The sequence below is a fragment of the Papaver somniferum genome, chromosome 11 (assembly GCF_003573695.1).
Source record: "Papaver somniferum cultivar HN1 chromosome 11, ASM357369v1, whole genome shotgun sequence".
Taxonomy (NCBI): domain Eukaryota; kingdom Viridiplantae; phylum Streptophyta; class Magnoliopsida; order Ranunculales; family Papaveraceae; genus Papaver; species Papaver somniferum.
In genome coordinates, this window is record NC_039368.1 from 81999556 (window position 1) to 82013153 (window position 13598).

Here is a 13598-nt window from a genome sequence, read left to right on the forward strand (position 1 = left end):
CGCTCCCCATAAATGGACTTTGTCATCGACAATATCAAGTCAATGATAATATAATATAAAAACTTCTCAAAAACAAAATACAAATGCCAAAAAGAAACTGTCTAATTGAACAAATCAACAAACAGAAATGGTAATCTAATCTTAGTGGTGTCCACAACAATTGTTTTTGCCATCCCACCACCATCATCAACATTTCGTCGTCAAAATATTAAACTATAAACCCAAAGATTATCAACATTTTAAACATAGAGAAGAGGGATATGTGGCAATACACATATGATCTATCTGTGTATGTCAGGTACACCCTCCATGTTTGAAATTATTTCAGGATGTCATGTGTAGGGATTAAAAAGCAAGAAATTAGTTACGTAAAACACTTATAACTTATTTGGATATCAGAAACGGTAGTGCTTCTACTTCTCCAGAAATCTTGTTTCTAAAAATTATTATGATATTGTGTATCCAAACTAACTTTTGATTCTTCGGCTTCCAGAAATAGAAAAGTAATTTCTGGAGTGATATCCAAACACGCTATTAACCTTTTTGTCAATCAAAAGTTCTTTTGCTTGTCACTTGTGGGATTTACTTGTACTCCTGGTATCCAAATATCATCGATCTTCCAGAAGCATAAATCAATTCCAGAAATCAAAAATAAAAACTAACTTCTAATTTTTTTGTATCTTTTAGAAGTCACAAAGTAACTTTTTAAACGATATTCAAACATGCTTTTTAAAGTTTTTTTTCCTCGTTTTACAACTCTAGAAAACGTAAGAAAATTCTAAATACTGTATAAGAAATTATCCATTCTGAGTTAAAAAGTCGCTTCTCTAGAATATTTTTTTGAAGAACAACAAAAAATAAATAAAGTTTGAAAAACAAAACAACTTAAGTTTTGTAATTTTCCTTTTCGAGAAGGCGAATTACTTCTACTTTTAACAGCCAAATGCCGTTGAATTTGCAACTAAATTCCAAATTTCTGAGCCTTAATCATTGCACATGTTCTCAGACCATTATACTTACCCCCACTTACAAAAAACCGTCAGATATTACCTACAAGGCTCTAAAAACTACCACTATTAGAAAGAATTTAAAAAAGAAGACTCCCAAGTCTCAAAACTCTCCACCATGTTTCATCTCTTTTAAGTCTTTACCAAAGATGGATTCAAGGGTTGCTTACAGAGACAATCTGCAGGCAATTTCGTTAGGTGATGAACGAGTCAAATAGATCTCCTCAAAGGACAAGTTATGATGCCGTACAAACAATTGGTTTGCTTACATGTTTTTGAAGTTGACTTAGAAGCCTTCCTCCCCCCATCCAGTTGTCAGCAGAATATATCCATGTCTAAATGACAGCAGAAATGAATCATCATTGTTTTGCTTATTCAAAGGTATAAAACATTGGATCATCAACTTGCACATTCTTTTATCTCCTCAAACTCCATTCCAAGACCAAGAAATTCGAAAGGCGAAGCAGAGTTTTAATCTGCAGAGAAAATTTTGTGAAAGATGAGTAACAGTAAGTGGAAGAAGATTTGGCCAATTCATGACAACACAAGGAGCGTTAAGGTCCAGCTTGTGATTCATGATTTGAAAAGTTTGCCGATACCTTCTTCTGGTTTGACAAAAGATACCAGTGCTGCTGAGAATTTGATTGTCAGGATAGAATGGAAAGGTTTGAAAAACGGAAGAGCTTTACTGCCCAAAGGAGCCCCGAAGAATTGCACGTCAAGGCAGGGGATCAAACCGGACGGCAGTGTCAACTGGGATGAAGGGTTTGACCATGACTGTAAGATCAAATTGATGGATGATTCCCAGAGTTTCAAAAGCTGGTTCATACACCTTGAGGTTCAAGTAAGTTGATTAACCCTGAATCTTCATAATACTATGCTTCTTTTTGTTCAGAAAACATATTGGATATAGAACTAGTAATCCTGATTTTGAAACTTAAAAATTTTATCTAGGAAATGAATCAGAAAACGAATGCTTCAACTTCGGTGCTCGCCAAAGCTGAGATTGATATAGCAGAATTTGTATCAGCAACTACATCCAAGAGCACAATCAGTTTACCAGTCAACTGCACTTTCAGAGGCACTACAGCAGAAGCAACCTTGACCGTAAGTTTGAGATGATAAAAGCCATTTTGGTTCAACCAGCATGTTAAATCATCTAATTAACTTTCCAAATCTTTGTATTCCAGATGGAACTCAACTTCTTCGACGTCCAAAGCAAGGGGAGCAATGGGTCAGTGTACCCACTAGCTTCATGCATGAGGCTTCCTCAACATCATCGGAAAACATCCAAAGACTTTGATGATCGTCCAGAGAAGAATGAAGCTAGCACGTCTACATCTCCTCCCAAGCACTCAATTGATTCCTCTGCAATATCACAAGCCGAGGAGGAGCCTGCACTAGGTTACAGGAATCTGACTGCAACAAATATCCTCCTTGTAGACCTCGAGAATACCAAGACTGAAAGCGTCAAACAAGGTAAAAGGGAACAACTCCCAGCGGATCAGCAGATTAAAGCACCTCGTGCCAAACTGATCAGACGCCTTTCATGGAACAGAAAAAAACCGCTGAACTTCAGAAGCCTTAGTCATCCTAGAGACACCCCACTGCTGAACAAAAGCAATGGTGAAGGTGGAGGGGATGATATCGACAACGACCGACGCTACCAATTGATACCCCCGGAACAAAATCCAGTTCAAGACAACACTACTAAAGTCAGCAACAATGCCTTCCAGGATTCTGAGTTTGCAGGCAGTGACCGGTTTGAGATTGGGGATTGGGAAGAAAAAAAATTGGTAAGCAGAGATGGAAAAATTGAACTAGATGCCAAAGTATTCCTTGCTTCTATTGACCAGAGGAGTGAAAAAGCTGCAGGCGAGAGTGCCTGTACAGTTCTTGTTGCCGTGATTGCTTACTGGCTGCACCAAAATCCAAGAACCCTACCACTGAAATGCGAACTGGATAAACTAGTACGGGAAGGCTCTTCAGAATGGAGAAATCTCTGCGAAAAGGAGATTCACTGGAATACATTTGCAGACCGGCATTTTGACCTTGACACTGTGTTACAGGAAAAGATACGACCACTATCTGTGGTTACAGAGAAGTCGTATGTAGGTTTCTTCAAAGTCAGTGATAACACTGAGCACCTAGAGTATATGCAAGGTGCTCTGTCTTTTGATGATATATGGGAGGAGCTCCAGAAAAATGAAGCAACTTCGGAAGAACAAGTTTACATATTGAGCTGGAATGACCACTTTTTTGTTCTGAAGGTAGAAGCTGAAACAATTTACATAATTGACACGCTAGGGGAGAGGCTGTACGAGGGCTGTGACAAAGCCTACATTCTGATGTTCAACAAAGATAGTAGGATCTCAAGAATTCTGCCAAAAGAAAGCACCGGAAATACGAAAACAAAGGATAAGGCGGAGACTAATGGGAGATCTAAGGAAAAGGCAGAGACTAAGGCAAAATCAAAGGAAAAGGCAGAGACTAACACAAAGTCAAAGGAGAAGGCAGAGACTAACGCAAAATCAAAGGATAAGGCAGAGACTAATGTGAAATTAAAGGAAAAGGCAGAGACTAATGCGGAGGCTGCTGGCAGACAAGTGGGCGACCAAACTCCAAGAGAAATAATAAGTGAAGGAAAAGCTGCTTGCAAAGATTATATCAAGGAATTTCTAGCATCTCTTCCACTGAGAGAACTGCAAGAAGAAATTGAAAGAGGTGGGACGGTACAATCTTCGCTACATCACAGGCTGCAAATTGACTGCCATTACACTGCTCCTTGCACTTAGATTTATATTTACACAATTTTAATAACTTGAATGGGGAAACATTTTTATGACACTGCTGGAATTTTGGTTCTTTCATACCAACATCATAATCTATCACCTATACTAAATTGTATTCTCATACTTAGCGAATCTGCTAAATCATTATGGTCTCTTAGCAGTCAACTATTTACTGATCATCAGTAGTAAACCGACCGACCATGTCTTTGACGGAAGTCAACTAGCAATACGTTCAAACCCTCTAGGCCTCTACGAAAACCATAATGCAACCCCAAAATGAAACACAACAGATCCTCATATCTGAAATCAATTCTATTAACAGTACTGTCTTTTCCACAGTTTCTTGGCATGTAAATGCCTATTTTTTCATATACAACTAGATTTCAATGAAGATGTTGAAAACTACCGTGTTTGGCTAAAATAGTTATTCTTCGCAAAGATTTATACACCATTAATCTTGAACAAAAAGAACAAAATCTTAGATCCATATCAAGATACCTTAGTTACGTTCATGTTCAGCTGTCGTAGAGAGTGCCCAATTTGCTCTGACCATTTAATGAGACAGCTCATGTTGCCTATCCGTCCCCGCTCCCAATGTTAAGAACACTAAAGCGAGGTTATAGCTGACCTGTGGGCTATGTCATATACTGAGATGAGAATCTCTGCTCCTATAAGTATAATGATAAGCCACTCCAGGAAATCTGATTTCCTATTCTGAAGAATTTCCTGTAAAAAGCGAATATTGTGCTGCAAGGAAGAAACATTACACATTAGTAAGAGAACCTTGATTCCAGTGACGAGTTCGGCCGTAAAAAACACCATCAATCAAAAAGATTATTGTAAAGAAATGCAAGAAAAAACATGTACCTCAACAAACTTTAACTTAAAATCAAGGGTTTGAAATCTTTGAGTCAATTCAAATTCATCTCGAAGGTACTCCCATATCTGGGCATACTTAGCATCTTTCCAGGCAATGTCTGATCTGAAAATCCCAGGAAATTAAAATTGGCTAAGCGCCATACACAAAAGGCTGAGCTTGTATCATAATTCCCAGTTGGCAGCAGCATTTGCAGGAACAAGATCATATATAAAGATTAAACCATCCTTTTCAGGGAAGAAACAGGCGTTAATTTAAAGTATAAACTATAAAATAAAATAGACACAACCATATCTTAAACACATAAATGGAGAGCAAGATCTTTTTATGGTCGTTTTCAACCCACTATGGTTTATGGTACAAAAGGCAGTCCCAACATCTCAAATTAGGCTTTTGTGTCGAAACTCGAAATGCAGAAACCCTCGAGTAAAAACATCCTTGAACTAGTTTCAAAAGGTGTGTGCATTATCAGCTGTTTCGAATGGAAGATGAATAATGAGGAAAAGTGACCCCGTTCAAAAGTGTCATCATCTGTACTTGCTAGCTAAGCAATTGATTACCTCTCAAAAAGCCCAAGCTTAAGAATAACATCAGCAAGATTAGAATTCGCTTTCCCAACAAGTTGAAATAGCTTTTTTCTTTCCATGGTAAAGGTTCCTGTTTTCTCCATTCCACGATTAATGTCTGTAAATTCTGCAACCATCCCATCAACCTGAAAGAGATAATGAACCTGTAAGTTTGTTCTTCTTGCTGAAACAAAAAAAAATGACTATTTTACCCATTTAAGAGATATACCTGCCGGACATAGTAATCAAGAGCAATACTTTGCCCAAGGACGCTACCAATTGTACGAATCCCATCAATGTTTACGTACTGCAACATTATATAATCTAACCCGCCTTCCATCCAAGTCTGCAAATTTGGGATCTCTCTCACCTCGTATTCTAAAATTACATTTACACACACAAAGAGAAAAAGGTCAGGATAGTGATAATCCGGCATCCTAAAAGTGCCATAGAAATTGCGAAGGCTGGCAACAACAAAGTAAAAATTCTTGCAGTATAAACAGCATGATAGCAGTTAGACCAATGTGACACATTATAACCAAAATGATAGTAAAGAGCAGATCATATAAACAAAAAAACATCATCCGATAATAAGTAAATACCATTTGCATCATGCTAATTTCTGGGTGCACTGGTTCTTGCCAAAAATAAAAATATGGGGCAAACTCTCAAATTTACCGAATAAAAGATTTTATGCAAAACGTGCTAATTTATGTTTGTTACCAGGATTTTGCAGTCATCACCACCATCTATCTTATGCTTTAACAGAGCATTCAACAGAATATGTTTTCTAGTAGTGTAAGACCGGGCTCTAAACTTTGAAAGTAGTACCACAAAAACGAAGATATAAAGAGGCTAAGAGCGGGAACTTTATAATAGACTGAGCATTATAGAAAATATCTCACCATCTTTCCTCATTTCAGGAAGCAACCCTGAAGCATGTCTCTCTATGATTTTCAGATACCCATCAACGTCGCTATCTTTAATATTAAACAAAACAGCAGATCCATATTGAAAAACTACCATATAACAGTAATCGCTCCCACTTAAGCTAGCCTCCAAGTCCTGAAACAAGGAGTTTAAAAAGGAATTTGGAGTCGAGATATGTTTTCTCGCATTCCCGGTAGTAAAAAGAAAAAATATACATTCAATCGCTTATAGGTGTGATATGGAACCAATAGTGTCGCGCATTGCAAGGTTTTTGGGATAAAGAAATATCCAGGTCATACCAAGACCAACCCAGGCCATACCAAGACTTTCAATCAGGAGAACAGGGTTTCAGAAACATTAGAGACATCACTCATGCAGATGCTTCAAGCAATATTCAATACTTGGATTCACTTCACAATTCTAACAAGACCACTAAGGAATTAAGCTGACGACCTCTTAATATTTTACTTTGTGTGATACCAATAATGGTACAAAGTAGGTACACCACATACATTTCAATGTTCCAGATTACACTTCTCAAGAACACTTAACCTTATGCTATTTGTATCCTACAATATACTTGTCATATGACATTCAAATGTTAACTTAAAAACAGGATTCTACTTGGATTTTTAGGTCATAACCCATGTACCAATGAAATGTGTTCCACAATAAACAGGGTTCGGTTACACCGCAGAATTAGGACAGCCAAAACCAAATATTGAGGAATAACTTACATGAGGATTTGAATTGGTATCCCCAAATCGAAGAACAGCATAGTTAGTCATTCTTGAAGTAGGCGGAATGTGATTAGCTTTATTCCAATCAATCAAACTTCTCAAATCAATACTGCAATCAATAAAACTCGTCTCAATTTTCCACAAAAATCACAAAACTATAAACATGAAAAAAAAGAAGGAAAACAATGAATAGAAAAAATCAAACCTGGTAGATAGAAAAAAAGATCTAACAGGAATAGAAGCTCTAATTTCCTCAACAGTATCATACACAACCCCTGAAAACGAAGCTGAATCATTCAATTCAACTGGATTAGTTGAAGCAGAAGCAGCAGCAGAAGAAAACCCACGAATACTTACAGAACCAGCACCGTCACCACTACCATTTCTATTAACAGATACAAAACCTAGATTCCGATTAGTGAAAAATGGGGTTGTTGTTCTTGGACAAGAGAAACAACGAATTGTATTCTTAGGGATAATGAGACAAGGTTTTGCAATAATAGATGATGATGATTTGATTGTAAAAAGCTTCAGAGAATTACGAACTCCTAACATTTCTGCAACCCCACAGTGGAAGTTGTGGAACCAATTCTTCCTCTCCAAGTATAAATGAAATCCAAAGGTTCTCTTGGGGAATTAGGGTTTTAGGAGTACCCTTTACAGGGAAACTATGATTTCAGTACAGGACGCCTTGGGGGCTTTGGTTGGTTGATTATCTTGCGTTTGTGGCTTGAGAGATTATGTACACATGTTGAAAAGGAGAGACCCTTCTGTTTCGTAACCTGGTATAGGGGTGGAAGAAACCATTAGAGGGGTTGAACTATGATAATAATGTCTAGTTAGTTGTTAGGGGGTGACCTTTCATCATTAAACCTAAAAAAAAAAAGGAAAAACTATTTATTTCTAATCATCGACAACAACCAAAAATCAATCATCACCAACAACAATTAAATAATCAATCATCACCAACAACAATTCAAAATCATCATCAATCACCCTTCCATCGATCAAACCTAAAAAAAAAAAAAAACCTTATTTTCTAATTCTAATCAACAACCCAAAATCAATCTATTGCAAATGAGATTGAAGTATGTTATTTTTTCTCAATCACTCGAAAAAACGATTTCAGAACCAGTTACGGTTGGCTTTTTCTTTTTAGAAACCAACCGTAACTAGTTACAGTTGGCTATTTGGTTTTCAGAAGCCAACCGCAACTAGTTACAGTTAGATTTAGTGAGTTACGGTTGGTTCCGAAAAGCCGAATATATCAGTTATGGTTGGATTCAATGAGTTATGGTTGGTTTCGGAAAATCAAAAACATGAGTTACGGTTGGATGTAATGAGTTACGGTTGGCTTCAAGCAAAAAAAAAATGTAACTTTTTACGGTTTAGATAAGGGGATTTTAAAATTATTTACTAGTGAGCCCTATTTTGTCTTATTATAGCAGCCCTTATAACAGATTACTTTGTTTTGGAGAAACCCTTTTGTTTTGGCCCCCACGTTGCAATTTATACTGCCAGAAGTTCATTAGGATCGGATAATATCAATGACCTGAGTTAGAAACCCATCAATTAAAAAAAATGTATAATAGGACATATAAGAGACCAGAATGCCTTTTTCTCAGCAATAATTTTGGCAAGAAAATTTAAGAGACAAGGAAGTAAATAACAGCATGCCCAACCAAACATGTCAAAACGATTGAGAGACAGTTAACTGGACTCTACCAATTTTAGGAGCAGCAAAAATCAACATTGTTACAAAATAGAACAAGGATACTAATTAACATGTCTTTAACTAGCTTGATACTAACATCTTACAATGTTTTCTGCAGTAAAAAATCAAGTGATTTGAAATACAGACAAATAAGGAAGGGGTGTGCTGATAACTATAAGGCCTAAAAATGGGGAGTAAAAAAAATAAAATAAATAACCATCCACATTAAGTCTAGCTACACAAGTCTCGTGAACCTTGATAACAGAGTATTAATGGTGAAATCATATTTTTCTATTACAGATAAGGTGAATAAGATTAAAAACAGTTATTCGCACGTATGGTACACACAAGTGCATTAATAGAAATACAGAAACTTCACATGACAGTCACATGAATAACGGTTAACCTACACTGCAGCATACTCCTTATCTTACACCACTTCATTAACTTCAGCTGTAACACCATTATCAGCTGACAAATTTGAGTACGTCTCAAAATCCCCCTTAAGCTGATGGGAGGAGCAATCATTTCAACTTGAATCTCCGCGATGAAAATCTAGGACCATGTAGAGGTTTAGTGAAGATGTCTGCAATTTGATCCAATATGTTGACGTAGTAGACATCCAAAGGGTTGCTCTGCATTAGCTCTCTAATAAATTGATATTCCAGATGGACATGTTTCATTCTACAATGCATGAAAGGATTTGATGCAAGTAAGATGAAACTGATATTATCACAAGTAAGTTTAGGAATACCAGTAATTGGAAAATAAAGATCATGTAGGATATAACATATCCAAACTATCATAGAAACACTATGAGCAAGTGTTATATACTCAGCTTCTGTACTTGATCTAGCCACAGTAGTTTGCTTCTTAGAGGATCAAGAAACAATATCCATCAGTTAATCTCCTGTCATCAACACAGTCAGCCAGTCTGCATCTGAAAATCCCAAAAGAAAAGAAGTTCTTATTGTAAAATGTAATCCAAACATCAAAGTTCCTTTTATATATCTCAGTATCGTCTTAGCTGGCATAAGATGAGGAACTCTTGGATGCTGCATATACTGACAGACTAAATACATAGCATAAGAAATTTCCGATCTTATCCAAGTAATATAATGAAGAGCTACAACAAGTGATTTATATTTTATAAGATTTTCCAGTAGTTCCCCTACATCCTTGCTGAATTTTTGTGAAGTTGCATTAGGAGTCTGACAAGGTTTGTGTCTTTTCACATGATGCTTGTGTAATAAATCAAAAGCATACTTAGTCTGAGAGAGAAATAATGATTCAGTATTTCTTTTAATCTTTAGACCAAGAAGATAGTATAAATCACCTAAGTCTTTAATAGGAAACTACAATTACAGCTGAGAGACAATGCCTTTTAGAAAATCAGAGCTAGACCTAGAGAGTAAAATGGCATCTATATATATTAGAACAACTGTGATTTGAGAACCATCAGTATGAACAAAAAGAGAAGGATCTCCTACTGAATTTACAAACTTTAGGTTTGTTACGGTTGAACTCAACTTTTCATAACATGCACTGGGTGCTTGCTTGAGTCCATAAATTTCTTTGTGTAGTTTGGAGACATGATTTGGTCCGGATGTATCAACAAAACCAGGTTGTTGGATCGTTTACACTTCTTCCTTTATATATTCATGCAAAAATGCATTGCTAACATCCAACTGGTGAATATGCCAATAAAACTGCACAACCATTGATAAAATCACTTTAACTGTAGTTGGTCTAGAAACATGACTAAAAGGTTCATCAGAATCAATTACCTGTTATTGATGATAACCATTTGCCAACAATATGACCTTGTATCTCTTTATGATTCCATATGTATTATGTTTAATTTTGAAAACCCATTTTCACCTAACTAGACTGTAATCATCAGACAGTAAACTAGCGACCAAGTTCCAGCTTGAATAAGAGCATTATACTCATATACAAAAGAAGCTCTCCAAACTTCCTCATTGTGAGTAGCTGTAATACATGTAGGAACTGTAACTTTCTTGTTAACAATAAAATCAGCATGTAATGGATGCTTAGTAGCAAAATATAATTTTGGTGTTCTAATTCCATATTATCCCTAGTAGTCATGTTATGATCATTCTTAGTATTAGGGACAACAGAAGAAGGAATCAAAGAAGCAGAGTTAGTATGAGAACACATGACTAAGAGATGTATAAATGATAACAGTTGATCCTTCTACAGTTGTGTCAACTGGCACAATTGATCCCAATTTAGTTGTGTCAACTGTTACAGTTGATCATGCTATATATAGTTGTATCAACTTCTGAAGTAGAATGCATGAGTTGATGATAGGGGAAAGATGATTCATCAAAATATAAATGTCTAGAGATGTAGATAGTACCAATCAGTGGATCAAAGCATCTATATCCTTTTTGAGCACGAACGTAGCCTAAGAGACATAATGTTTACTCCTAGGCTCAAGTTTGTTGGAAGTATATGGTGTAGGCCATGGAAAATATGAACACTCAAAAACTTTGAAAAAGTTGTAATCAGGTTTTTGACGAAAGAAAAGTTCAAAAGGTGTAAGAATGTTGATGGATCTTGTGGGCAGTGTATTTATAAGATATAATTTGCATTGATCAGGGTCGTCTTAGGCCTAGGGCGAGATGGTCGACCACCCTAGGCCCAATAAAATTGTGCACAACCTATTCAGCCATTTTACCTAGTAAATGAAGGGTGGTGAATAATCAAAATTTTGAATTACAGAGAATATTAATGAGATCGATTAATAGTTTAAGTGATGCTAATTTTTACAAATTTTTAGCTTGTACTTATCGAAAGTAGGCATGTCAATGGGTGCCTAATTACCCGGAACCGGACTGGATCCGGTTGAATTGGGTCCGGTTCTGGGTCCTCATATTGGACCCATTAGTAGTTTTAATACCCGACGGGTAGAGTTAGTTTCGGATCCGACGGATACCCGCGGTTCCCGGATACCCGACCTAAATTTGCTTAAAACCTCAAAATAAGGTATCAGCTATGATAATTCTGCCTGTCACTCTCTGAAACCTCTCGACCTGAGAACCTAAACTATGCTTGAAAAAGAGATTTCCATGGCGACTGTTGAATCGACACGATTTCGTTACTATCCCATGCCTTTTGTAGTTTAATTTTATTCCTTTTCTAGCTTAATCTACCATTTCTAAGTAATTTGATTTTCCTGACATTATTATTGGTAGTTAATAGAGAAGAATCAAAGTTATTCAAGTTTCGGCTTGATTAATAAGGATGGGTTATGGCAAAATTCAAACTTTGAATGAGTTCTATATGGAGTTAGATGGTGTTTTTAAACGAGAAAAAAGCCGAAGAACACTAGTTGTTGTCACTGTTTGTTGGGAAGTGAATGGCTGAATTAGAGACTGTTTCGGTGTGTGAATGTTTATAAATGTTGGGTTGTATTCAAGCATGAATTTGCAGGTGAAGAAGACATATGAGGAGCTCAATATAGTAGGGAGAGACGCACCTCTTGACAGCAACAAAATTGCACATAAATTGTTTGATGAAAAGCCTGAATTAAGAAAAAAAGGGTAAAAGTTATTATTTCATTCTTTACTTATTCAGTAATTGTAGGGGTGATTTGTTGGTGGATTTTGATTAATTTGATCGTTTAGGATATGGGATATGTGGCTTATTAAATTTCCAAAGCTTTGTGATTGAAATTACTCCTAGGCGTACTAAAGCATCGTTTAACATTGCGTTCCAATCTATCTAATGGTGGAATGTTCTGAATTTATGTCGTTTGATTCATTGGGGAATGATATCTTTGTTTGTGTCTATGTTCCTAATCTCAATTTAATTTCATTGGTTCACAAGCTTGGGATTTGTTGAAATACCCGTTTAATACCTGGAATCGGTGGGTACCCGGCTGTTTAATAGGGTCCGGTTCTGGGTTCACTAATTTAGGAACCGGACCCGGAACCGCTAGGACCCGGAACCGGGAAAAATAATAGGGTCCGGTTCTCGGTAATATGATACCCGGGAGGAACCGGACCCGTTCACAGCCCTAATCGAAAGTATTTTTAAATTTTTGTTAATCCTCAAAACTTATCCTCCGTACTATTTGCTAAATTACAAAGTTATTATAAATCACTGAATTTAGAATATTTATTTTTTAAACACTTTGCGGCATTTGTGATATTTTTTTATAGCGAAAACAAGATAAAAATGGTAAAAAAAATATGGGCGGCCTTCGTCCGCTTCGGTGTTAGCTAGCACTGTGACTTTCTTAAACACAATTTTGATTATTTCTGAACTCTTGCTGGACTTTTATATGCATGCATAAGGATTGCTCAGCTGATTTAATCATTGATTCTTCATTTACTCCCTCCGTCCCACTATTATGTGACCTATTTATCTTTAGATTTTGTCCCATAATAAGTGACATATATCACTAAACAAGGAGATATTTTTAAAATTATCCTTTTAATTAATTATAAAGAAATATGCATAATTTGATAGGCATGTTTATATTCGTTAAGTAGGTGTTTTAAAATGCTTTTCAATGGTATGAAGTTTGCGAACATCCATGGTGTGGTTTGAGAGATAAATCATTTCAAAATTTCACTAGTTATTATCCATAAGAGTGTAATTGTAAAATGCTTAAAAGTACTATTTTCCCTTGTTTGCCTTAAAAATTGTGCAAACTTACAGGGGTGTATTGGATCAGGATTTATATGGATAAAAATGGATACTAGTTTTACCAGAATCTAGTGGATTCATAATGTTTTTAAAAGAATCACTTAGATTCTTATATATATATAATTTTGCATTATAAAGGATTAAGTTAGGATTAATTTTGATAAAATGAATTACCAAATCGGGTAATATAGTTGAAAAAATATATCAAGGTTATCATGTGAAGATGGGTGGTGGTGGCCGGTATTGGTGGTCATTGGTGATCTGTGTTGGTGGGCGATGGTGGTGGTGGTGG

At 36.2% G+C, this 13598-nt stretch overlaps 2 protein-coding genes across 2 annotated transcripts; one reads left to right on the top strand and one right to left on the bottom strand.

The window, feature by feature from the left end:
• The first annotated feature begins 1119 nt into the window (after positions 1-1119).
• LOC113322393 lies at positions 1120-4254 on the top strand. Its single transcript, XM_026570472.1, has 3 exons — positions 1120-1851; positions 1962-2114; positions 2198-4254. The coding sequence occupies exons 1-3, from the start codon at positions 1507-1509 to the stop codon at positions 3800-3802; spliced, it is 2103 nt and encodes a 700-aa protein (XP_026426257.1). The 5' UTR covers positions 1120-1506; the 3' UTR covers positions 3803-4254.
• Positions 4077-7628, bottom strand: LOC113322394 (sporulation protein RMD1-like). The gene is made up of 7 exons (XM_026570473.1): positions 7118-7628; positions 6910-7021; positions 6148-6307; positions 5472-5620; positions 5237-5388; positions 4667-4781; positions 4077-4546 (listed from the first exon to the last, which is right to left on the bottom strand). The coding sequence occupies exons 1-7, from the start codon at positions 7465-7467 to the stop codon at positions 4406-4408; spliced, it is 1179 nt and encodes a 392-aa protein (XP_026426258.1). The 5' UTR covers positions 7468-7628; the 3' UTR covers positions 4077-4405.
• Positions 7629-13598: the final 5970 nt, after the last annotated feature.

What these genes read in the sequence shown, in the direction of transcription:
- LOC113322394 (XM_026570473.1), bottom strand. Translation starts at nt 7,467, where the DNA reads ATGTTAGGAGTTCGTAATTCTCTGAAGCTTTTTACAATCAAATCATCA. An exon ending in ATACCAATTCAAATCCTCAT is followed by an intron (nt 6,308 to 6,909) that starts GTAAGTTATTCC and finishes TCCTTGTTTCAG; the next exon opens with GACTTGGAGGCTAGCTTAAG. An exon ending in TCCTGAAATGAGGAAAGATG is followed by an intron (nt 5,621 to 6,147) that starts GTGAGATATTTT and finishes ATGTAATTTTAG; the next exon opens with AATACGAGGTGAGAGAGATC.
- LOC113322393 (XM_026570472.1), top strand. Translation starts at nt 1,507, where the DNA reads ATGAGTAACAGTAAGTGGAAGAAGATTTGGCCAATTCATGACAACACA. An exon ending in TCATACACCTTGAGGTTCAA is followed by an intron (nt 1,852 to 1,961) that starts GTAAGTTGATTA and finishes AATTTTATCTAG; the next exon opens with GAAATGAATCAGAAAACGAA. An exon ending in CAGCAGAAGCAACCTTGACC is followed by an intron (nt 2,115 to 2,197) that starts GTAAGTTTGAGA and finishes TTTGTATTCCAG; the next exon opens with ATGGAACTCAACTTCTTCGA.